The 26,958-nt window shown below is 40.5% G+C and overlaps 1 protein-coding gene across 9 annotated transcripts in view; it reads right to left on the bottom strand.

Moving 5' to 3' along the window:
* The window catches only part of FRMD6 (FERM domain containing 6), a 78,819-nt gene that overhangs the window by 36,329 nt on the left and 15,532 nt on the right, over nt 1-26,958 (bottom strand). For 7 of the 9 annotated variants that reach the window (XM_036306744.1, XM_036306755.1, XM_036306787.1 and 4 more), the window contains exon 2: nt 2,408-2,649. In XM_036306744.1, the coding sequence (XP_036162637.1) occupies nt 2,408-2,506 (99 nt within the window). In that variant the 5' untranslated portion in view covers nt 2,507-2,649. Of the gene's footprint in view, nt 1-2,407; nt 2,650-26,958 lie in introns of those variants that run through there. The other 2 variants (XM_036306817.1, XM_036306828.1) reach the window with 1 other exon arrangement.

The following is a 26,958-nucleotide window of genomic DNA, read 5'->3' as shown; positions in this document are numbered from 1 at the left end:
TAGTAAAATGTAGAGTAGAGTCAAAATATGAATAATCTTACATTTCTCAACAATGATGATAATTATATTACTAACAACTTACATTTACTCTGCCTTTACTATGTATTCTCAGGACGAGGCTATTAACACAATGTCAAAAACACAATTTGACACTATGTTAAGATCAATGGTGCCAGTAGTAAGATGTTTGATGATATTAGGGTATGAAGGTCTTTGACTGTCTGGCTTGACTTTAAAATATCTATAGCACCAGTTTAGGGGATCTTGTTAAATGCAGATTCCTGAGTCCGACCGACTTACTACATCAGCATCTCTAAGGAGTGGAGTACAATGGTCTGAATATTTAAGGAGCTCACCAAATAATTCTGATGTACGTTAAAATTTTAAAGCCACTGATGTACAACAATTAACAGATTGACTGTCTTCCAATCTGTTCTCTACAATTATCTTCCTCACCTGAGATTTTAGTACAAATTAATTTCCTAGAAAATTATAGTCAGCTTTTAGTATTCCTTATGAAGTCAGATTAATCTTCCTTCCACTTAACTGAGGTCAGTAAACTTTTGTTCCACAGCCTGTATGTGTGTATATAAATACACATGAACTCATGAACAGATTCCACTAGGTAAAATGATAGAAAGGAATTGAGAGAAGTATCTTAAGTGCTTATGCTATATGATTATGCATATTTTTAAAATTTAGTGGGTACATTTTTATATAACTGTGTAAAACAACTGAAATAGCATACTCACATATATAAATACATTACATTTTAATATATTTTGCCAGTGTCCACAGTGAAATAGAGATATGTTGCCAATTTTTATTAGTTTTTAAAAACCAAATGCTGCAAAAATAATTGTCTGTCATTTCACACATCGAAAACAGCGCAGGTACCCTGAGTACCGCATCAATAGAAATTCTGCCCAGCAGATGATAAAGTTAACTCAATAGGCAGGTTTGATTTCCAGACAACCACTACACGCAAAAACAAGGCTGCATTAGTAAATCAAGAAACTGTAGTGATAGGATAAAACCAAAATAGTTAATAAGCAAGAAACTTTCCCCATCTAAACTGCTTAGTAAGGCTATTTAAATGCCATATATATTCAGTATAACATTTAGAAATATTCTTTTGTACAGTAATTGGGTTAAAATATAGTAGCATATAGCAAAACAAAACAAAACAAAACAAACTAATTCAAGGCAAGCACTAAGGCAATTTTTTCCCCTTAATTCCATCAGAATACAATCAATGAAAATTGATAATAAGGAGAGGAACTGAAAAATGCTAGGCAGGCTATTGATTACCATAAAACTGTTTGGCAGTCTCTACCAAAGCTAAACGTATGTATACCTTGGGACCCACGATTCCACTCTTGGGTATAAGCCCAGAAATGTATGCATATATGCCTACACATAAAATGTTCTTAACATTTTTATTCATAATAGTCCAAAATTTAAAATAACCCAATACCCATCAACAATAGTTAAAGATATTGGCATATTCACACAACAGAATATACTACAATGAAAAAGAAAGAATTACTGTTACATGCAATAAAGTAGATGAATTTCACAGGACAAACGTTGAGTGAAAGAAGCCAAATAGAAAAGAGAAGATATCGCATAATGTCAGTGGCGCGGAGTTCCGAAACAAGCAAGATCACTCCATGGCGACAGAGGTGGGAACGGCTGTTACCCTTTGGGTGGAGGCTATTGACTAGGAAGAGTCACAAAAGGTCTTTCTGGGGTGCTGGCAATGGACTCTATCTCAAGTTGGAGAATGGTTACAAGGATGTATACACTTGTAAAAATTCACCGAGCTGCATGCTTAAGATTCCTATGCTTTGTTACATGTAAATTATAGCTCAATTAAAAAAAATAATGTCAAATTCCTTAATGTCCAGGTGAACTAAAGAGAATTAACTTTGACTCATGAAGCACAAGCAACAGTTCAATGTTCATAAGCACAACGTATTCAGGAAATTGGCTAGACTTAGGCTACTATTAAAACAATGATCAAGACACATTAAAAAGCTAGCAATTTATTACTATCTCATGTGCGTAGGTACAACTCAAAAGTATTTAAAAAGCAAATTCATATTATATATATTAATAAAAATTATATTTCAATCGAAAGTTTAAAAATAGCAGTGTTTGCTTTTCTATAATATAGTAGCCAAAATTCTCTAATTGCACCCCAGGTGAGAGGCTATGGAAGTCAGCTGCACTTCAGCCATAATTCAGAGTTCATACCTGTGTGGACTACTTTAGCACCCCAACCCGCCAGATTAATGATCTCATTCTGTAATAACTTCACCCCTTAATTAACCAAGTCAGAACGTGAATGTGGTCACAGTGGGAAGAGAATGATGTAAACATGTCTAAGATGGGATCCACTCACATTGATGATGATGTTCAGAGACTTGTCATTGGGAAGGAAAATGCACACACTCCGGCGGTCTTGCATGACTCTGTTGTTACGGAAGTTCAGTTTGTTCATCGTGTGGGGGCCTCTCTAGCGGTCAGCGCTGGGCTCCGAGTCCCCGGCAACGCCGCTGCTTCCGAGAACGCCACAGCCAAGCTCCGCTCATCACACACTCTGTGGGAGAAGCACCATGATGCGGCACGATGGAGGTTTCACAGCTATAAAACAAAAAAGCCCAAATCAGGCGTGAATCAAGGCGGTGAGATTGGTGAGGAGAGACAGGGAGATGAGCAGCACAGGGCCAGCGTGTCTCAGAGCTAGGGCTGCCTCGTAGAATAAATGAGAACTCCCTGAAATTCATTCTACATCTCGCCCGCTAACGACTGCCTTAAAACTTTCATTCGCAATCAGGAATTAAACGTAAAGCCCTCACATCCCAGAGCTGCCTTTGAGGCATTTTCAGCCTCACAGGACAGATAACAAAGGGTGCCGAAAAGAAGCAAAATGACAAAATAGCAACGACAACAACAAAATTCTCAAACTCTTTTCTTCCGTTACAAACGCAAATAAATGTCTTGGCTCTGGCATGACATTCCTTCTTCAACCACTTTGGTCTGGCTTTCACCTCCTGCACATCACCCGCCTGGCTGGACGAAGAAGCCAGGGACCTCCAGGCCATCAGCAGTATCCCAGGAGGTGTGACGGATGTCTCTATGACGTTTACCATGGCTGCTATGCCCTCCTTGCAACGTGTTTCTCCCTTTTATGGCACTGTTCTCTCCTAATTCTCTAACTTGACAATGCAAACAATTTTTCTATTTGTTATTTCACCAACCAATAAAATACAAAGAAACAACAAGACAGTATATATCAAACTGCTAGTATGTTTGTATACAAAAGAAATGTGGATTTTGGATATCTCTGACATCTAATCAGTTTATTCAACATATTAATTTTATTTTTTTAACTTCTCTCAGATTTTCACTGTATATGATTTTATTTCCAAGTAATGAAAATTTTCTCTCCAATTTTCAATAACTGTCTTTTTATTTCTGTTTCATGTTTTATTGCATTGGCAAGGCCTTGCAGAATAATTTTAAAACAGTGGTGGATATTTCCTACTTTTAAGGAGTGTGTCTAATACTTCACACTTCAGTTAACAGAAGGAAGCACAGGGTTAGATATAATGCCTCCATAGTACACATCAGGAAGTACACATGTGAAGTATAAATTCCTAACACAGGTCACAAGTATATGTATACGCAGAACATTTCCTGAAAAATGTTACTCGGTGATCTAGGAATAAGTAAATTGGCGAAGCAGGGTACCCGCTACATACTCTCTCAGAGAAATTCAGAAATAGTTGAAAGCTCTGATAAGTCCTGCAGGCAACTTTTTAAATTCGTTCAACTTAATATTTCTCAAACTTACTTGGGCAGAGAATATTCCCCCACCCACCACATACCTATTAAGGTCCTGTAGAGTAAAATTCTTAGGCATACTGCTTAAGAAACACAATTCTAAAATGATTTCCTTGTCAAATATTACATTTCATGGCAAATTTCCCCCTCTGTATTAATACATTACAATCCTCTCTGCCATTCAAATCTTTTAAGAAATTATAAGCTATGCTTAAATGCATCTTATTTAAATTCAAACACTTAAGTGATATTAATCCCAGTATATTTCTTCTTATTTAAATCTACACTTCAAATTGAGTTCCTCCTATAATTTTCCAGTTCTAATTAAACCAATTAACCGGCGGTATTTCTCCTGACCTACTTTCTAGAATGAAAAGAAAAACGTAGGGAAAAAAAATATATTCTGAGGTTTAGGATGTTTCCAAAGGTTCGTTAATTATAAAATTTCATTTGAGTACAATTTTTATTCATTTCTTCGTTCAACTAATGCAGTAAAAAAAACCCACAAACTAAAAGAGGTTTACTGAAGAAAATCTAACAAAAGCAGAGTATTTAAGAAGCAGTAATGTTTCATTGCTGCTTTTTCTAGAAAGCTTTGAGGATGGCAAACTAAAAAAGCCCTAAAAGAGAGATAGGATTAAGTTTTCACTTTACCCAGAACTGCATTAAAGCTGATTAAAAGGTTCAACTGAAATAGCAAAATTACCAGATCTCTAATATGCTCCGGTATAAAATTTAATCTTAAATTGGACAGTCCTGGGGGAAAGAATTAGAATAAATTGATACCAATCTGAATTGTAGAAATAAGCCTTTTATCCACTGGCCACTTATTCTGTGTCCTAAATTTCCTGGGGGTGGGGTGGGGGGCACATTTCCTATTCCAGGGCAGCCTTTTTTCTGTCCAATGTTCTTAGGGTACATTATCTACAAAGAATAAACCATGTCATAATATCATTTCCCAGGCAACAAACAGCTTTACCAGTGATCAAACTCTACCTTGCCATCTTTATTAATGCCCAACTTACAAATGTTAAGCTATAAGATTCCCACACTTGGATTTTAAAGTCATATTATTATAAAGTCCTTATTTCCTGAGAAGCACCATTGGTTACAAAGTTACTTCATTTCTTTTAAGAATCAGGAAGCCATTACATAGTATGGACATTCAATAGTGATTTCCATTTTTTGGAAATTACCTTTAAAACTGGGTCACCTTGGAACAAAAGTATGGACTTTAGCTCATCCTACAGGGTAAGGCAAAAGTAGGTTTACAGTTGTGAGTACAGGAAGCAGTTTATTCTTGTATTATTTATTAATTATTTTATTATTTTCCACACGAACAACTGTAAAACTATTTTTGCTCCCCTCCACCCCCGCCCCAATATAGCAAGATTGGTTCATTAGTTGTGACAAATGTATCATAGCCATGAGAGAGGGTACATGTGGGGTATATAGGAACTCCCAGTACTATCTTTGCAACTCCTGTGTATGCAAAAGTAGTCTACAATAAAAAGTTTATTTTTAAAAAATTAAGTCAATGGAAATTTCCTACCCACATAGTATAATCTCACTTTGAATGGAGGCAAAGGGAATTCTCAACTTTGAGATTGTCAACCTAAAAAAACTTGAAAGGATGGTAATTTGATAAGATTATTATAAGGCAATCCAAAATACCTCCAGACACTGCCAAATGTTCTCAGGTGCAAAATCACCCATAGTGAGAACCGATACTGTACAGCAAGCATGTCAAACTCTCGGCCCATGGGCTGCATGTGACCTACAATGAATATTTTTGCAGCCCAGCCAATATAACGGAATGTAAGAAACGTTTTAATAAAAATTTTGTAACTTAATTTTTACAATATCCTGTTACACATAATTATTAATAATGAACTACAACGTTCGCTAATGACTGATTACTATAATCATGTTGCATTCATTTCCTTTATGTGCCTTAAGCACAGGTGCACCATTTCTCTCCACTAATACCAGCAGCAAATATTTTAGCAGCCGATGGCCACATCATTAGTCTTGGACTGACTTGTTTGGTGTGCAAGAGGAAATATTTTGAACAAGAAAAATAGATTTATTTGCGTTATGCTTATTAATTTGTGCAGTTACTCGGTGTCTGGTAAGTTAATGTTCAAGAAAAAAATATTAACTTTTATTAAAATGTTCTATTAATTTATGTTAACGATTACTCATTTATTTCAGCCCTTTGTATGCAGCATGTCTCTATCGAAATAAACCTACGTTTCTATGAAAATTGAAGCTTTTTTTTTTTTGCGGCCCACATAAACGTAAACCTCGTTTATTTGGCCCGTGTTAGCCTTAGATTTTCACATGCGTACTATACAGGTTTCCACAGAGAGTCATTATGGGCTCCTTCCTAACATCCAGCTGTTTTTTAAGGACAGGAGGTCCTCAAATGTTTCATTACAACATTGCTGAGAAAAAAAACTGATTGCCAGTGGGGGCCACTGTCTGTGTGGAGTTTGCATTCTCCCCAAGGGTTTCCTGCGTAGGTTTTCTCTGGATACTCATGTCCTCCCACATCCCAAAGATGTGCACATGAAGTAAACTGGCCTGTCTACATCATCCCAGTCTCAGTGAGTGTGGCTGGGGGTGAGTGGCCCTCTGATGGAAGGGCTTCCTGTCCAGGGTGGGTGCCCACCTTGTGCCCTAAGCTGTCGGGAGAGGCTCCAGCCAACCATGACCCTGAACTGGAATAAGCTTGGAAAATCAGGATCATACTTTTTGTATTAACCTCTCTTACATGTATGTATAACTAACAGTTATTTCATGTTGAATATTAGAAGTGTTTTGGGTCTGTATTTTAAAAGTTTGGTGGTATTTTTATGACCAGAACTATGTTGTGGAATTTAACTCTGATTTATATCAATTAGCCAATGCTAAAATTAGTTTCATTCTACGTTGTTTGGCTTAAAGTTGCAGATTCCAAGAACCTACTAAAGATGTTAAGCGGGGACTTACTGTAACAGTATAACTCTTAATCAACACAAATTTCCTAACTAAAGGTTAGCGATTGAGTTCCAGACTCAAGACCTGGCTTGAACCTTGAAGTCAAATTTTTCAACCTCTTGAATGTCTAATGGCCTCTGGCTTCAGAAAAGCTTTGAAGGTTGGCCTTTTTGAAACTTAAAAGTTTAATGCAGCGCATTGCCAAACTCCTCGCGCAAGTACCTACGCACTCCTGCCAGGGACTTGTCCTAGAGAGCCCTATATTTTGATTCGAGCATCTGGAAACACATAAATTAACTTGGAAACAACTGACACTTGACTTTCAATTGTCTGTATGCTCTGTATTATGAGGATTTCTTTTTTCCTTAAGTTAAGGGTCATTTTTTGCTCACTAGAGCTCACTAGAGCTATTTTGGAACCACAGAATTATTTCTCTTCAGAGTAAAGTCAATCAAACCCTTTCTACTTCATGGCCTGTTTTGCAGTTACCGTTTTATCCAAAAATCAAAATAGTTGGCATCTATCAACCTCTGGAGCCAAACCTTGTAGAAAGAACATCAGACTCTGTTACTGTCTCATCCTACCCTCCAACCACTGCTCTAATATACCGTGGTCGGCAAACTGCGGCTCTCGAGCCAAATGCGGCTCGTTGGCCCCTTGAGTGTGGCTCTTCCTAAGCCTTAGGAGTACCCTAATTAAGTTAATAACAATGTACCTACCTATATAGTTTAAGTTTAAAAAATATGGCTCTCAAAAGAAATTTCAATCGTACTGTTGCTATTTGGCTCTGTTGACTAATGAGTTTGCCGACCACTGACCTAGTAGATAAATAAGGGACTGCCAAAAGCTTAAATTAAGATCACCTCTCTTATGGTTGGATGTCAGGTGTTTAGAGACAATATGAATAGAATATTAATTAAGAAGACAGACTTAACTTCCCCAATCAGTCAAACCTGAGTTTTAACCTGGATTCTACAATATTGGCTATATAACCTTGGGCAAGTAACCTAATCTCTGAGTCTGATTCTTCAGCTGTAAAATCTATACTATTGGCCTACTAGATTATTGGAAAGATTACATGAGAGAATGGTCATAAAGTATTAGCTATCAGGCTGTTGAGGGAAGGCTCATGAAAGTAACAGTCATGAGTTGCCTGGTCATGAGAAGGCACATCTGCAATTAATCAGCAAGAACACTGTACATATCACCTGGAGCTCTAGAACTTAGAGCCAGATGCAGCGACTGGACTAAACTTTGGGGGGGTGGGGAGGGGTGGTTTCTACTTTGGGGTTGGGAAGTTAACTGTATTGTTTGTTGTAAATGGAACAGTTATATTGTTAGGTGGTGACTCCTTTGAAATTTCATTTATGAAATTTGCGAAAAAGAGAAAGTGTGTATGACTACGTACGTTCAAATGTGCGCTGCCTAACCAAAGAACGGAATGTAGAGTACATCTGTTTTAATCTACTTGGCACCATCTTTCCATTGGAGCAGGGCTCCTCAAACTACGGCCCGGGGGCCACATGCGGCTCGCCGAAAACATTTATCCGTCCCACCGGGTGTTTTTGCCGCCGCTGTGCGCGTAGGAATTTGTTCATAGTTTTTTTTTAAACTATAGTCCGGCCCTCCAACGGTCTTAGGGACAGTGAACTGGCCCCCTGTTTAAAAAGTTTGAGGATCCCTGCGAGAGTGCTCTTCTCCCCTTCTGGCTATCAATCAGAGCGTTTCCTACTGTGGATGGGCGGAGAGACGATGGAGGGTACGGATGTGACCCAGGGCTGGCCTAACAGGTACCCTATTCTCCAGTCACAGTGCTTGGTGGAAAGGGTGCACATATGACCCAAGCCAAGTCAGAATTCCTCCGTGAAATGTTATACAGATGTTGGGATGGAGAGGGCTGCTCCCCTTTTTGGATTCCTGTTTGTGTGAAGAATAGAGCCTGGGGTTGCTGGCAATCATCTTTCCACGGTAAGAATTTTCCTGGAGAAGGAAGATATCACAGAGGAAAGTGAAGCTCAGAAAGAATCCTGATCACATCATTTATCCTGTATCCAGCTGTGTCTGACACCAGAAACCTTTCCCAGGAATTCCCAGATAGTGGCCAATAAATTACCTGTCCTCTTCCGCTAATCCTGCCACTTGCGACCCAGTCATCTCTAACAGAGCCTACTCAAACCAGAAGCTCATTTACTGCTTGACACGCTTATTCATTAATTTATTGAAAGTTTACTATCACTGGCGACGAAGATTGACATTGACGTGGAAAAAACCCCACAATGCTCTAAGGTTTAAAGTTTCTCTCCATTCTACAACAAAGTAGAATAATCACTATGATGAATAGACATCATTAGCAAAGACCTTCTGGGTAGAAAAACAGCTGAGTAACTGAAAAGTTTAGGTGATTGAGTTGCTTGCTGTTCAGACACCACCGTTCTCTAGGAGCACTGCACACAGCAAGTAACTTATGGGAAAATGCATAAATTCATGTAATGCAAACAAAGCACAATTAATTCATGACAAATTTTCAGCAACAAGAGAATATCGCATCTTGAATACTAATTTGTGGGTGAGCGGTGCTGTCTTAGTAAAGACCACAAAGTTTTTTTACAGAATGTGCGGAATGTGCTTTTACTGTGTTGTCCATTTGTCATACATTATAGTGGCTGAAAAAAAAATGGCATTTTTCCAAAGTTTTGTTTAAGTTAACTCAACTAATCACTTTCTCTAGCTTTGGCAACAGTTTGCACTCTGTGGTACTCTGACTCCCAGTCTCCCCAGTGGTGCCCTTCTCTGGCTTTTTTTCCTGCTATGACCATACTCACTTGATTCACTCTGCTACAGAAGCAAAGCAAAGGGTAATGGGAACAATGGTACTCGGGGCAATGAAACCACCACTTTTTTTTACACTTGAGATTAAAAACACATTTCTCCAAAGCACAGTTCTGGTATGCTCTCTCTAAACTGAACAGCAATAAGCATAACTCTGTTAATCAACAATTACAGTGGCTTCCATGCTGGAGTTCATAAAAGAAATAATGGGGGTCTTCAGAGCTATTTTAAATATTTCAAAATGCCTGATAAAATTGGCACATTTCCCCATGGTGACACCTCAAAGGAAATGAAAATATCATTTGCTTAAGTAACTTCATATCATTTTTAAATGCTTATTTTGGTAGCACATTTAGTTTTACTGCCAGCTTTGAAAAATGAAAACAAATGACATCATTTATTTTGCTAGACAATCTTTCCAAACACAAGACCCAAGGAAGGTGAAGGAGAGGAAGGCTAACAAAAGTGATCCTCAGTGGTCGGAACGGTTGGGATAGATTTAGTTGCTATATGTGTATACATTTTAGAAACCATCTTAGTAAGAAAAAAAAAAATCCATCCTTCTGCCTAGTCTATCATTCTCGTGGCTTTCTCCTCTACCATAGCTCCTCACTGTGTTCTCACCTGGATTTCTGAATGCGCTTGTCTCGTCCTGTTCTTGAAATCTGCCACCCCCACAACGCTGGCAGCGTGACCTCGTGTAAATGCACCTCCCACCTTGCATGTTGCACCCAGCTCACAGCCTTAGTGCTATGGCACTTGCACAGGATAACACCTACTCTCCAAGCACAGCAATCTTCCAACGCCGGGTCCCATCCAGCCTCCGTGTGTCCATTCTACAACTCATGCTTTGTATTCCTGCAACCCTTTTCCTCAAGGTCCCCCGAACGAGCCTTGCTCTCATATGTCTCTGCTTTTGACCACGCTGCTTCCTCTGCCCAGAATATCCTCCCTTGCCTGTTATCTCACCCACCACCCACCTCCCAAAGAACAAAGTATCTTGGTACACCCTGGAGAACTCAAGCCACTGAAGCATGCCTCCCCATGGGTGGGCAGCTGATTAACAGGAGAAAATAAAATTTTAATACATGTGCACAGGGAATTCACATGCACATGAAAATTTCAAGGACAGTGAGGTAAAACTGGATGGTTGCATGATTTGCAGATGATTTAGGAAGAGTGGAGCATACATGACAGGTTATTTTTTTGTTAGGCAACCAGGAAATAATGGGACATGGGGGAGGGGGGAAGGAAAGGACAGTTAATAGGCTCTTGCTTGGGTCTTCTAACGCTTTCTCCTGCGCTCTTATCATCGTGGTACTTGCTGGCAAGTCTGTCTCCCCACAGAGGACTGGAATCCCCTCAAGGACACCATCCATCAGCATCTTTATGTCTTTCGTGCCTGGGGGAGTCCTAGGTCTGTGAGAGGAACCCAATAAGATGTGTTGAATAAATTATTTGGAAACTCATCAGAGATGTGAATACATTTCCTGGCAATTAAGATTAAAATCATGTTCTTTAAGAGGCACTCCCCCAGCCCACAGCTTCTTGAATATTTTCTGCATGTTATTTACAGGGGAAAAGGGATATATATTTTTTTGTCTTTAAATTTAGTAGACAGCATAATGGGAGAATACTATTCTCCAACACTGCCAGCAAAATAGTTTCTAGGAAAGTCTCCATGTATATCAGGTTCAGCCAACTGGTGTAAAAGCAAACATAGAAAAAGATATATTGGTTGGGATGCGGTAAGTTGAAAGTAACAAAAATAGTCAACTCAAAGTTCGACTCCAGAGCCAGACTGCTCGGGTTTGCCTCTGAGTCAGCTATTTACTAGCTGTATGAGCTCAGACGGTTCCCTCACCTCTCTACACCTCAGCTTCCCTATCTGCAAAATGGAAATAACAGCAATATCTATTTTACCGGATGTTGTAAGGCAAAAACTATGTAAGTGCCAACTATTAGTAGTTACACTAGTTAAAATGATATAAGGGGAATTTAGAAAAACCAAAGTAACTGGAAGCCTAGAAGAAGGATGGGTGGGCTTGTGGTTTGATGAGTAGCTCACGGTGTCATCTAGGATCTATTTTCTTTCTGGTACCTTGAAATCACTGCACTTTAAGGCTGGCGCCTCTGAGAGTGTTCACATCAACAAGAGTACTGAAACTCACCCTGCTGGATGGCTCAGATCATAAGCCGCCCATCACTGGGGGATGGAATTGTTAGATCAGCTTTTGCAGCCCAGGGCCCGCCTCTAGAGCTATAGCTAGAGTTGGGATTAACTCTCCTGAAGTACATGGACATCAAAAGAAAAACCTGGGTATCTTTGGAAAGTTGGGAGATGAGGGAAAATGCTAGGTAGACAACAAGAACAAAGGCAATGATAAAATTCACGAGTTTTAAACCTGAGAAACTACTTCTGGTCAAGATGGCAGGTAGGTAAATGTGGTACTTGTCTCCTCCCACAACCACATCAAAATTACAATTAAACTACAGAACAACTATCATTCAGAACTGCCGGAAATCTGGCTGAATAGAAGTCCTACAACTAGGAAATTGAAGAAGGAGTCATATTGAGATTGGTAGGTAGGGCAGAGATGGGGAATGGGCTGGTTCCACACCCACAGGTGGTGGATAAAAATTGGAAGGGATATCTTGACTGCAGAGGACTCCCCTGAGAAAGGTGATCCCAGACCCACACCAGGAATTCCACCCAGGGTTCCAGTACCAGGAAGAGAAATTCCCATAACTTCTGGCTGTAAAAACCAGTGGGGATTGAGGCTAAGAGAGGCTGAGGCTGCTGGAGTCCCAGGCAGTTCCTCTTAAAGGACCAGTGGATGGACTCCATCCCTCTGAACTCCAGTGCTGGGGCAGCAGCTCTAAAGGAACCAGGGGCATCAGGGCAAGACCCCAGAGGTGGGGTAGTGGGAGGGGAAGAAGCTTTCTCCCAGAAAGAAGTGCTGGCAGAGGCCATTGTTCCTTTGATGAATCCTCGCCCACAGAGCTGGCAGGCAAGTGCCATATCTGAGACTTCATCAACCTGGCTCACACTGTTTGCCCAGCCCTGGTGATTCCCTGAGGCCCTCTCCACCCAACTTTCAGGCCCACCCAAGCTGTTTCTAATGGCTTTTCCAGACATATGGCCTGCTGTGGCTCAAGCTTCAGAATTTCCTAAAACCTCTCAAACAAGCAGCATTTGGCCTCAGTGTGACCCATATCTCTTGCTAAGTGACCCAGGCCCAGCACTAGCAGCAGCTGGCTTTGGCTCACACCTTGGCCTTGCCTGGTACCCTCCATTCAAGGAGGGGTGGACTCAGTGGGCACCAGAGCTCTGCTGAAATAAGTCCTGCTCTGCACAGCTGATCCACATCAGTGGTCACAGCCAGGCTTGCAGCTGACTGGCCTGGGGCAAACCCCTCCTACTGACATGCCAACAGCAATCAAGGCTCAACTACAAGAGAAGGGTGTATAGCCCACACAGGGGCATACTTCAAGTTCTGAGTTTGGATGGTCAGGGAGGCTTTGCCACTTGATCCTATAGAACACCTACTATATTAGGCCCCTCTACCAAACCCTGGAGACTTAGCAGCTCTACCTAATACATAGAAACAAACACAGGGAGGCAAAGAAAAATGTCCAAAATGAGAGAACAGAACAAAACTTCAGAAAAATAATTAAACAAAATGGAGACAAGCAATCTACTAGAAGCAGAGTTCAAAAAACACTGGTTAGAGGAGAAACCAAGATGGCGGCATAGGTAAACACCAGAAATTGCTGCCTCGCACAACCACTTAAAAAATACAACTAAAAGACAAAACGGACATCATCCAGAACCACAGGAAGGCTGGCTGAGTGGAAATTCTACAACTAGGAGGAAAAAGAAAAGCACACTGAGATTCAGAGGAGGTGCAGTGTGGAAGTAAAGAGAAGAGGTACGGAGGCGCAGGCCGAAAGGGCTGGCAACTGAGGACCTGGTGCACGTGGAGAGGGCTGGCAGCTGAGGATGAGGCACACGTGGAGAGGGCTGGAAACTGAGGACACGGTTGACTTTTTTAATCGGGAGGGAGTTTCAAGCTCCTGACTGCTCTGAACTCCAGTTCCGGGTGAGTCTCTGGGGACCCAGACTCATACGAGAAGAAACTGGACTGTCTGGCATCGGGCAGAAGTGGAGGGCGGCTTTCTCTCAGAGGTGCTTGCAGCGATTACTGGGACCCTGAGATGCGGAGCCTCTTAGGGTAAGACTGGGAAGCAGCCATAGCTGCTTGCTCTGCCTTTTGATCCCCTGAGACCCTGCCCCACCCAAGCTTTGTGCAGATGCATTTGCATATGAAAGGCCCGGCCCTTTGCAAGCTGAAAATTACCTAACGAACTGCAGCTGTATTAGAGAGACCCAGAACTTCCAAAAGAAGGTCCAAGGCCCCACAGCAGCTTGCATTGCTTCACAACTGGGCTTCATCTGGGCACCTCCAAACCCCAAACAAAGAAGAGGAACTCTCCATAACTCCTGCTGGGTAGCCTCAGGCAGAGGCTAAATTAACACCTCCTTAGAGATCCAAGACCCAGTGTACCCAGTGGTGAGAGTGGGACCATCCAGATTACTACTCCTCAGATCCATAAGGGACACACTCAGGGGGCAGACTCAGTGAGCACCAAAGCCCCACTGAAGCATGTCTTGCCCCAGAAGGGTATCCAGCTCAGAAGTTCTCCCACTGCAGACACAGCTGATTCTCACAGCCAGTTGGCCTGGAGGTCAATTCCTCCCAGTGATACCTACAACAATCAAGGCTTAACTATAACAAGACTGAGCACAAAGCCCACAAAAGGGTGCACCAAGAGTGTCCACCTCAGATAATTGTGGAGGTGGGCCCTAGAGGACACCTAACACAGAAAACCACTCTATCAACACAGGGAAGCATAAAAAAATGCAGAGACAAAGCAACAGGTCACAAATGACAGAAATGGAGGAAAGCAAACTACTGGATATAGAGTTCAAAACGACACTTTTAAGGTTTTTCAAGAATTTTCTAGAAACCGCCGATAAATTTAGTGAGACCCTCAAGAAATCTAGTGAGACCCTCAAGGTTATGATAAAGGACCAACTAGAAATTAAGCATACACGGACTGAAATAAAGGATATTATGCAGAGTTCCAACAGCAGACTAGAGGATCACAAGAATCAAGTCAAAGATTCGAAATACAAAGAAGCAAAAATCACCCAACCAGAAAAACAAAAAGAAAAAAGAATCCAAAAATATGAAGATAGTGTAAGGAGCCTCTGGGACAACTTCAAGTGTACCAAAATCCGAATTATGGGGGTGCCAGAAGATGAGAGAGAGCAAGATATTGATAACCTATTTGAAGAAATAATGACAGAAAACTTCCCCTACCTGGTCAAAGAAATAGACTTACAAGTCCAGGAAGCGCAGAGAACCCCAAACAAAAGGAACCCAAAGAGGACCACACCAAGACATATCATAATTAAAATGCCAAGAGCAAAAGACAAAGAGAGAATCTTAAAAGCAGCAAGAGAAAAACAGTCAGTTACCTACAAAGGAGTACCCATACAACTATCAGCTGACTTCTCAACAGAAACTATGTAGGCCAGAAGGGAATGGCAAGAAATATTCAAAATGATGAATAGCAAGAACCTACAACCAAGATTACTTTATCCATCAAAACTATCATTTAGAATTGAAGGTCAGATAAAGAGCTTCACAGATAAGAAACAGCTAAAGGAGTTCATCACCACCAAACCAGTATTATATGAAATGCTGAAAGGTATCCTTTAAGAAGAGGAAGAAGAAAAAGGTAAAGATAAAAATTATGAACTACAAATACACATCTATCAACAAGTGAATCTAAAAATCAAGTGAATAAATAATCTGATGAACAGAATAAACTGGTGAATATAATAGAATTAGGGGCATAGAAAGGGAGTGGTCTGACTATTCTCGGGGGCGGGGGAAGGATGTGGGGGGTGTGGGAAGAGACTGGACAAAAATTGTACACCTATGGATGAGTACAGTCGGTGGCGGGATTAAGGGCAGAGGGAGGGGTAGGAACCAGGTGGAGGAGAGCTCTGGGAGGAAAAAAGAGAAACAACTGTAATAATCTGAACAATAAAGATTTAATTAAAACAAACAAACAAAAAAACCCACTGGTTATAAGGATGCTCAATGAACTTAGGGGAAGAGTAGATGAACTTGTGAGAACTTCAACAAAAAGATAGGAAACATAAAAATGTAACTAGAAACCATGAAAAAGAACCAGTCAGAAATACATTAACTGAAAGTAGATGAAAGAGAAGATCAAATCAGAGATTTAGAAGATAAAGAAGCAGAAAACACCCAAGCGGAACAGCAAAAAGAAAAAAATAATTTTAAAAAAATGAGGATAGCATAGGGAGCCTCTGGGACAACTTCAAGCATACCAACATTTGCATCACAGGGGTGGCAGAAGGAACAAAGAGAGAGCAAAGAATTGAAAGCCTATGTGAAAAAAATAATGACGGAAAACTTCCCTAACCTGATGAAGGAAATAGACATACAAGTCCAGGAAGCACAGAGAGTCCCAAACAAGAGATGTGAGGGTGGTTGTGGGAAATGGATGAAAAGGTAAAGGAATTAAGAAGTCCAAATTGGTTGCTTCAGAATAGTCATGGAGATGTAAAGTACAGCACAGGGAATATAATATAGTCAATAATATTCTAATAGCTATGTTTGTCTTCAGATAGGTGTGAAATTTATCAGGATAATCACTTAGTAAATTATGTAATGTCTAATCACTAGGGTGCACACCTGAAACTAATAGAATAATGTATGTCAACAGTAATTGAAAATTTTAAAATTGATTGTAGTTTGGTTTTTATAAATAAAAAAACCAGAGAAACTATTTTTTTTACAGCTATCTGTATTCAAAAGTCATATTAGGTTTAGTAACCAGGCACAAAAATTCCTTTCAACCAAGATGAATGTCTAGCAGTACATCGCCAACAAAAAGTGCTGTTCTCAGGGAAAATCCTTCAACTTAGAAGCATCTGCTTCTAATTTCCACAAAGAAATCTTCGATTCCTTCATTCATGGGACTTCCACTCAACTCTCTGACACAGAAACTACAGTTTTCTAGATAATAATTTTGCTGTGAAATACTCATTATCTGGCAATAATATCTAAAATATTAACATTAACTTTACTTATGTTTCCCATGAAACATTTCTTTCCAAAGAGTGCATAATGCCTTTAACAAAGATTGAATTAAACATTCGGAAAGTTGCTAGCTTTCTTGTAACACTGCACAAGGATTTTCCCATGTCATTGAATGGCTCTTAACAACAACAGTCATGATGAGATGCAATGTACCAACTGGAAATGGGAAAGTCCATTGGCAATACAATATATAATTAAAATATAGTGCATTAGAACAATTCAGCAGTGAACATTAATGTACCACAGCTACATATTGACCAATATAAATCTCAAAAACAATGTTGAGCAAAGAAAACAAGAAGCAGAAGAATATGGATACGGTACGATTCCTTTCTATGAACAGAAAATTCAAAAACAGGCAACTATATATGATGATTCAATTAGGGCTATATATATACTAGAATATGGTAAGACTATAATATGGAAAGGCAAAGGAATGATTAACCTCAAAACTGCAATAGTGGTGCTGAAGGGGCCTCATGGGGGGAGGGGTCTTCGGAAAAAGGCAGGCGCTTCAAAGATGCTAGAGAAATATTCTTTTTCTTAAGTTTGGTAGTAAATAGAATGGTGTTCTTTTATTACTATTATTGTTTAAAATGTACAGAAACATAATAATCATTCTTCAATGTGTGTATTTCACAACTTGAAAAAGTAAAACAAATCAGATGTATTGATGCTGAAAATGCTGTAACCACATACTAGTGATTAAACTTAAAAAGATACAGAAGATAGGATAAGTATGAAATCAACTATAACACATTAAAATAATCCTTATTAAATATTATTTTGCCTAATACACAATTATTTCCATGGCCCTAAACTGAAAAAAAAGAAAAAAAAAAGCCTTAGATATTTTGATGGTTAATGAATTCTTATGGGAGCTTTTACAATTTAGTGGCATGTGTATATATTAATTCCTGGCTTTCTATTTACTACTAAATGGAAAAGTAATATAATAAAGTGCTATGGAATCAAAACTTGACCACTGGACCAGATCTTAGAGATGATCTGGTCCAACCCCTTAATTTTATAGGTGAAGAAACTGACCCTTTGAGCCAATGACCCGGCAAGAGAACACCAGTTAGTTTTAGGCAGGCACCTGGTGTGCTGTTCCTTCCAGGATTTTTCTTCTCTAAATTTGATTCAAAAATTCCCACAGGTAGGAAACTGAATCTAGACTCTTTTCAGAAAGTTCATGTTTTATGTATTTAGATATTAAAGTCAAGAGACATGCTAAAATGATATACTAAAGTAAACATACCCAAATGTTACTAAAACCTGCCTCCTACCCTGGTAGTTGTACAATTACATGCAAAAAACAAAAAAGTTTATGAAGCCAGGAAAAAACTTTAAGGTGCAAGGAATCCAATTTTTACCCCACACACATAAAATTATGGGCTGAAATTATTTGGTTAACCGGACACACCCAAAAAAGTAGCGTTGGCAGCGGAACACACCCTCACATATACACATACTGTGCGTGTGCCAAATGTGTAGAAAGGGGTGAAGTGAGACTCAAGGTGCAGGCACTCTTTACAGTAAAAGATCAAAAGCACACTCTATACACTTCAAAGTAAAAGACTCCTCTGGACATTCTAACAAGGCTTTATATTGCTATAAAAGTCCTCATTTAACACCCTTTTGGGGGGGGTTTGCTGTGAATACATAGGTTAAAGACAAAGTTGTCTCATAAACTTATGAAAATATCCATTTAAAAAGTCAGAGAAAAAAATGTTTATTTTAATCATAAGAAAACCCTAGAACTTTGATTTACGGTTTTAAAAGCCCTGGAGAAAAATGATGAAAATGTTTGTTTTAGATAAGGCTTCTTTAATTATAGCTTCACAAAATATTTAATGTTGTTATTGTCATGCAGGGATTCAACTCCAATCCATTAAGACACATATATCCAAACAAAGAATTGGATGAAGATTAACCAGAGACCAACAGTTCTAAGGATCATGTCCCCCTCCATCCCCCCCAACACACACACACACACACACACACACACACACACACACACAACCCCCATTCCCTTGGGACATCATCAAATCATTAGCCAATCTATTCTAAAGAGATGGAGGTGATCTAAGACTGTTAAGGTGACTGTGGGGAACATTACTGGGATCCAGGGGGAATCTTCAGTCAGAAGCTGGCTCTCTCCTCTCCTACCTGTCATCCAGTATTTAATTCCCGTAGATTACTTCTGAAAGATAACTATGTACCATAAATTTGACAATTCCATCAAGTGTGAAATCTCATTTTCAAGTGGTACTTATGCAGTAACATTCTATTTCCCATATACCAATTCACAGTCTTATTTGTGGAATTCTTCTCAATAGGGGTTTTGAAATAAGATACAAAACAAGGTCAACTCAATTGTTACCTATGTATATTCCAAAGATAATAGAAATAAAAGCCATTTAACAGTGAACCTCTGTGCTCCCTGGTGTGTGAAGTCAACAAAATCCAATACTGAGTCACTGAATAGCCCAGTCAAGTCGCCTCCTTTCGACCTGCCTGCTCATTGGATTTTCTGGTTCTCTGATGTACATCCCCCCTGCATATTGCTAAAAGACAGCATTCCTTCTTACAGTAGTCATCCTCTAATGCTTTGAGGGAGACTTAAAGTCTGGTTTTTAAGGGTGTGGAGGAAGGAAATCAGAATTACACCTTACCCTAAGCTAACAGGGCTAATCCTCCATGAAAAATGGAACCACAGCTCAATCTTGAAGGTTAGAGTTAAAAACAAACAGGCCAATCAAACGAAAAACAGAAACCACCCTACCCCTGCTCAGCACAGCTTTTTCAGATGGCTCTAATCATGCTGGGGAAGCCGGTCCAGAGGCTGACCTACGGACCTCGATCCTGGAGAAATCAGAGGGGCAGCCTCATTCCAAGTCAGCCGTCCCTCAGGACAGGACCACTGCCAACACCAATGGGGCATCACAGCATCGTACTCCCTGACTCCTCCCACAAGAAGGCTAGATCCTACCAGCATTTGCCTCAGAATCATACCTCAGATCCAAAACTATTGAAGTATTCAAAAAGCACTCAGGAGTGCCCATTTTCCTTCACGACCTTCACATCCGGAGGAGTCAATTAAGAAAACATGGTGTTGATCCTAGTCATGAATTTTCTAAGGAAAGCTGGATAACAATTCGTTTTCAGATAAGATTTGCAAAGTTATAAGTTATCTACTGGCTTTTCATGGGGCTGGGGCGGGAGGTAACCAGTTGAGAGACAACCAATAGGTGTGTCTCTCTCACATCGATGTTTCTCTCTCTCTCCCCCTTTCCTTCCTTCCACTCTCTCTGAAAAGCAATGGAAAAATATCCTCAGGTGAGGATTAATAAAAAACCACAAACAACAAAAAATCTACAGCTAATATTACACTTAGTGGTGAAAGATTGAATGGTTTTCCCCTAATGGTGTAAGGATGCCTGCTCTCACTACTCATATTCAAAGTCAAAGGACTTACTATCTGATTTTCAAACTTATTCTAAAGGGTACATACAGTAATCAAAACAGTATAATATTGTAAATATATATATATATATATATATATATATATATATATATATATATATTTATTTATTTTACTGGAATAGAAGAAAAAGTCCAGAATTAGAACCATACACAGTCATTTGATTTTTGAGAAAGGTTCCAAGGTAAAAATTTACCTGATTAAAGACTTCAACCCAGAATACAAAAATAGCTCTTATAACTAACAGAAGACATCTCTTAAAAATATGGAGAAAAGATTTAAACAGTCACTTGTGTTAGGATGAACGATCCCTAATCTCTCCTGCTTGGACATGTTTTCTGAATATATATTGTTATAAGCCATTTCCCATAGCTTGCGGCAGACAACCCAGTGCCTGCAGAAGCAAGGTAAGAACTCCCTTCTGCCTGACTGACCTGTGCACTCTCCCCCTTGACCAGCTTGTGCCCTCCCCTACGCTTGACTTACTTGTGCACCCACGTCCTGACCCTATAAGAGAACCCAATCATCCCTCAGGGCTGGCACTGACACACTGGTCTCCGCCTGCTGTGAGAGAATGCAATAAAACTTCTTAAACTCTCACGGCATCTCTTGGCCTAGCTCCTTTCAGTGTGGACCTAACAACTTCATCAAAGAAAATACACAAATGGTAAATGATCATTTGAAATTATGCTCAACATTAGTCAATAGAAAAATAAAAAATCTTATAGTGAGATACCACTATAATCCTTCCTTCCAATATAATAAAAGGGTAATATGTAAATTGACCCTAATGGCGGAATGACCAGAACACCCACTCAACCAGTCACTATGAGGCACACTGACTACCTCTTGGTCCCTTTCCCCAGCTGACAGGCTCCGATCGCCTGATGGCAAACGGGAATCCGGGGTGGGTGGTGGCAGGGGTGGGGGGTTGGACAGGGCCGACAAGCGGGTGGAACGGCCGACCTCTCAGTTCCTCCCCCTGGCCAGCAGGTTCCAATCTCCCAATGGCAAATGGGGAACCAGGGGTGGGTGGCAGCGGGGAGTAAGGCCGGCTGCGGGCAGCCAGGGAAGATGGCCCTGATCGCAGGCCAGGCCTAGGGACTGTACCCGCACACGAATTTTGTGTGCCGGGCCTCTAGTGTTTAAATTAAAAAGACTGGTAATACCAAGTCTTGGTGAGAGTTTGGAGCAACTGGAACTCTTAGACACTACTGGAGGGAAAGTTAAATGATATAGCCACTTTGGATAACAATTTGACAGTTTCTTATGAAGTTAAACATGCATTACTCATACAACTCAGATATCTCATTCTTAGGTATTTGCCAAAGATAAATGAAAAAATATGTCTACCAAAAACTAACACATGAATATTCATAGTAACTCCACTCATAGTAACTTCAAACTGAAAATAATCCAATATCCATTAATAATAAGTAAGTGAATAAACAAATTGTGACAGCTGAATACTACCCAATAATGAAAAGGAACTACTGGTACTGCAACAAAATATACTTATCAAAGGAAGGAAGCAAAGAAGGGAGGGAGGGAGGGAGGGAGGGAGGAGAAATACATTATGTTAAGCAAAGGAAGCCAGATACAAAAGCAAGGCACAAAAGATTACATATTATGTGATTCTATTTATATGAAACTAGAGGCCCGGTGCACAAAATTCATGCATGGGTGTGGTCCCTAGGCCTGGTTGGCGATTAAAGCTCGAGCATCTGGCATGGAAGGGCAGGTCCCAGCTGACGTCTGGGCCGCACCTGGGCCCCCGCACACTCCCCTCCACCTGCGTCATGGTGCCCCCCCGTGGTGAGCACAGCTGGACGCTGCGGGCCAGGGAGCAGCGTGGGCCTCTGGGCCGCCCAATGGCACCGCATGGAAGCCAGGCAGGCAGCGCACTCTCTCCCGGCCGGCTTCACAGACCGGCTCCTGCATGAACCCGTGGGGAGCCTGACTGTGCCCTGCAGTCCCGGTGGCTGTGGCCTGGCTCACCCGGAAGATGCCACGCAGATGCAGGGAGGGCTCCTCACAGGCACCCCGCACCTGTGTGCAGGGGCTTCCCTGGCGCACGAACCCTGGCGTCCTGGGGAAGGGTAGCAGGGGGAGTGACAGCAAACCCAGCGAACACCCCGCATTCTCACCTCACCTCTGACCCCATCACCCCCATCCCCAGGTAGCTGGCAAGAGGTTGCAGCCCCCTGCCCAGGCGCTGCGGGAGGTTGGTCACCGCCACCCCCCACCCCCCAGTTCCCCGTCCCAGCCTGGGCCCAGCCCCAATCAGGCGATCAGGGCCTGCTGGCTCCCTCAGCCCCGCTGCTGGCCGCCACTGGCTGACATCTGCAGAGTGATTGGTGGGACAATCGGGCCCGCTTGCAACCACCTTGGACTGGCGCCACCCACTCATCTGCTCCACTATCTTGCCACGGTCCCATTTTTGTTGGGCCCATCGGGGCTGGCAGTGCCTCCACTGCCACTCATTCCCAGCGCTGCGTAGCTGACGCCCACCACGTTCTGCACCGCCCCCTGGTGGTCAGCGCACATTATAGTGAGCAGTGGAACTCCTGGTCGCCTGGTAGAATTCCCAGTCGAAGGACTGCCCAAGGGGACAATTTGCTATTAGGCTTTTATTATATAGGATTCTATAACAGGCAGTAGTGTCAAGAATGGTGAGGGGGGGTAAGGGGGAAAGGAAAGGAAAGAAAAGAGGAAGTGAGGGTGGAGAAGAGGTTTGATCAAAAAGTGGTTGTAGAAAATTTTTTGGTAAGATAACAATGTTCTGTATCTTTCTTAAAAAAATATATATATTTCATTGATTTCTTTTTTTTTTCCAGAGAGGAATAGAAAGTTGGAAATATCGATGAGAGAGAAACATCGATCAGCTGCCTCCTGCACACCCACTACTGGGGATGTGCCCACAACCCAGGTACATGCCCTTGACCGGAATCGAACCTGGGACCTTTCAGTCCGCAGGCCGACGCTCTATCCACTGAGCCAAACCGGTTATATCTTGACTATGACACTGCTTACATGATTATATACATTTGTCAAAAGTCACCAAACTATGTACTTAAAACTTGTGAACTTTATTTTTATTGCATGTAATTTATATCATAAAAATCTGATATTAAAAAAACTTTAATGAGGCCATATGTTCATTTAAGTGACTTATATATTAAGTAACACATTACCTCAAGCTCTTTGCTGCATGACAAGGACATAAGCACAAGTGATAAATATCACCTGACTGACTAAAACCATGGCTTCATAGTGTTTAAACCAGACCTCAGAATTAAAATGTAGGAATTCATGGTGATGTGGAAAAAGATTATATCTTTAAAGAATATTAAGTAAAGCCTGGCCGGTGTGGCTCAGTGGTTGACCGTCGAACCAGGAACCAAGAGGTCTCTGGTTCGATTCCCGGTCAGGGCATATGTCCAGGTTGTGGGCTCAATCCCCAGTAGGGGGCATACAAGAGGCAGCCAATCAATGAGTCTCATTATTGATGTTTCTATCTCTCCCTCTCCCTTCCTTTCTGAAATCAATAAAAATATATTTTTAAAAAACCCACAAACTGAATAGCAGAGTTTTAAATAAGTAGTACTTCACTTGTCACATAGTATAATTGTTCATTTGTCTGTCTCCCGCCCCCCTCCTTCCCCCCGCCTCATCAACCAGGCTCTAGGATAGGTCCATGCCTTGTTTCAGCATTGAATTTCCAGCAAAATGCTTGGCACATTAATGACAGTTGAATGAAAGAATGAATTGCAGATGTTCTCATGCTAACGTTGGTTTCATTTGCAAAATCCACATGTACGTAAAACTTCCCACAGAAAGGGCTATGGTAGATACACTTCCATGAAACACTAGCACTAATTCCAATTTAAAAATTACAAAGTTCTAAATGTGAAATCATTTAAAAACACCTTTTTTGTTGTTAAGCCTCCCCCAAGGGCATTTTTCCCCCCATTGATTTTTACAGAGAGTGGAAGGGAGGGGGAGAGACAAAGAGAGATAAACACTGATGTGAGAGACACACCGATTGGTTGCCTGCTGCATGCGCTTCTTCCAGGGCCAGGGATAGAGCCTGCAACCAAGGAACGGGCCCTGGACCGGAATCAAACCTGAGCCCTTGACTGGACTTGAACCCAAGTCCTGTCAGTCCTCGGGCCCATGCTTTAACCACTGAACACAAAGCAGTGGTTCTCAACCTTTTTAATGCCGCGACCCTTTAATACAGCTCCTCATGTTGTGGTGACCCCCAACCATAAAATTATTTTCGTTGCTACTTCATAACTGTAATTTTGCTACTGTTATGAATCGTAATGTAAATATCTGATATGCAGGATGGTCCTAGGCGACCCCTGTGAAAGGGTCGTTCGACCGCCAAAGGGGTCGCGACCCACAGGTTGAGAACCACTGGGCTAGGGGAAAACACCTTTATTTTCATTTCACTAACCAAGCCTACAATTAAGAGACTTTTTCAAGGTAACCGCTGCTCTGAACAGAGGATTGATAGTGTGAAATTTTATGTATATCTTGCTTATTTCAGATAAAATCTAATAATCTGGAATTTTGTGCCATGTTAAATGCATTATCATGGGAAGTACGTATGTTTGAAAAGATGGCCCTGTGTAGTTCAGACTAACACAAAAATTCTCTGGTAAAATCAATGTAAATTAATGAAGGAACACAAGTTGATTCAGTATCTGTCAAAAACTAAAATAGACTTTTAAAAGGTACTAAAAATTCAGTGTTGCACCATACTTCGCAAATTCTCTAGAAATATTTTATTGACAGGTTAACTGTGACTGGTGGCAGAAAACAAGCACAGGCCTCACAGTTAGAAGAGTATCATGTCCTGGTTTTGTCACAAACTGTCAAATAAAGGTGTCAAATCATACACGTCATTTAACCTCATCTGTAAAATTCAGACTATAACTTTGAGGATCAAATAAAAATATTTTTGTAGTTTCAAATTCCTTTTAAAACTACAAAACGTCTTATACATATGTAAACATTCCTTTTAAAACTATGAAATGTCTTATACATATAAATTATTAGGTGCTGGAAAATCTAATTGGAGAAAATAATCCCACCCTGTTTGGCTCAGTAGATAGAGCATTGGTCCACGACTGAAGAGTCCTGGGTTCGAGTCCAGTCAAGCACACCTACCTCGGTTGCAGGCTCAATCCCCAACACCCGCGGCGGTGAGTGAGGAAGGCACCTAATGGATGTGTCTCCCACATCAATGTTTCTCTTTCTGTCTTTCCCCCTCCCTTCCACTCTCTCTAATAATCAATGGAAAAATACCCTCGGGTGAGGATTAACCAAAAAAAAAAAAAAAAAATCACAGATAATTTATATTGTTGCGTTCTATGTTAATATTTAAAATCCAATCTTTTAAAAATTATTTTTTAATCTTAACCAGAGGATTTTTTAAAAAAAATTGATTTTAGAGAGAGTAAGGGAGAGAGAGAAACATCTATGTGAGAAACATCAAGCGTTTGCCTCCCATCCATTCCAACGGGGGATTGAACTGCAACTAGGTATGTGCCCTGACCAGGAATCGAACTGCAACCTTATGGTGTATGGAAGAATGCTCCAATCACCTGAGCCACCTTGCCAGGGCAAAAATCCAATTTTTACTTAGGGTCTTTTGAGAGTTTAAGGAACAAAACTTGTATCTTTCATAGCCTTTTGAGTATTTAAGCAACAAAGTATGTTTTTTCCATGCTAACACTAAATCTGAATATATATTACTGTTATGGGAAGAGTTATATTTTATTTATATGTCAGGCTTGGGAGATAGGCATCAGAGTTTTCGTAAGCACACTTCTGTCGCTTCTTTTATGGGTCAAATGCCTCACTGACTTGCTCTAGTTCTAAATCTAGATGACGAGCCTGTCACCTTAGCTAGATCAGAATAAAATAAAGCTGTAGTACTGTTGGGCTTAACAGTCAAGAGCCAACCATTTTCTAGGAACTATGGAAGAATTCAGGAGAGGTAGATGGTTGGGGGGCAATTATTAAAGAAAATTTTATGTTATAAATTAGATAACTTATACTAGCTTACCCTGCTAGGTTTTATTCTACATCTAAAATTCATTAAAAATAAATAAATAAAATTCATGAAAATTTCTCTTTCCATTTCTCTAGGCACTGGTAAAAGTAAAATACTTTAGTATATTACAAATCATCAGTTCAACATCCTTTTTTGCAGATTAAAAATATTTTATTTGGAATTTATTTTAAATTCTACATGACACTTGACATTTCTTAAAAACTATTCCCTGATCCCATTTCCTTAAATTTCCCTAAAATCACATTTGAAAATCTTGAGTTCATTTGAAAACTTCCTTACTTATGTTAATTTTTGTGAATCTCTTTCTATAATTACAAGTAACATGAGTTTCTTAACAGAAATTTAAAAAATGGCACGACTGCAGCTGATCTTTGTTTCAGTTTGACACTAAACTATGCAAAAAATTAACTTTAACACTATATTTAGATGGGTTAGTTAAGTATAGAATTCTATATTTTTTTGGGGGGGGATACTTAGAGCATTTCTGATTGTTGTGATAAAATACGTGCAACCAC

The sequence above is a fragment of the Myotis myotis genome, unplaced genomic scaffold (genome assembly GCF_014108235.1).
Source record: "Myotis myotis isolate mMyoMyo1 unplaced genomic scaffold, mMyoMyo1.p scaffold_m19_p_1, whole genome shotgun sequence".
NCBI classification, from domain to species: domain Eukaryota; kingdom Metazoa; phylum Chordata; class Mammalia; order Chiroptera; family Vespertilionidae; genus Myotis; species Myotis myotis.
This window is presented reverse-complemented; position numbering and strand designations above follow the sequence as displayed.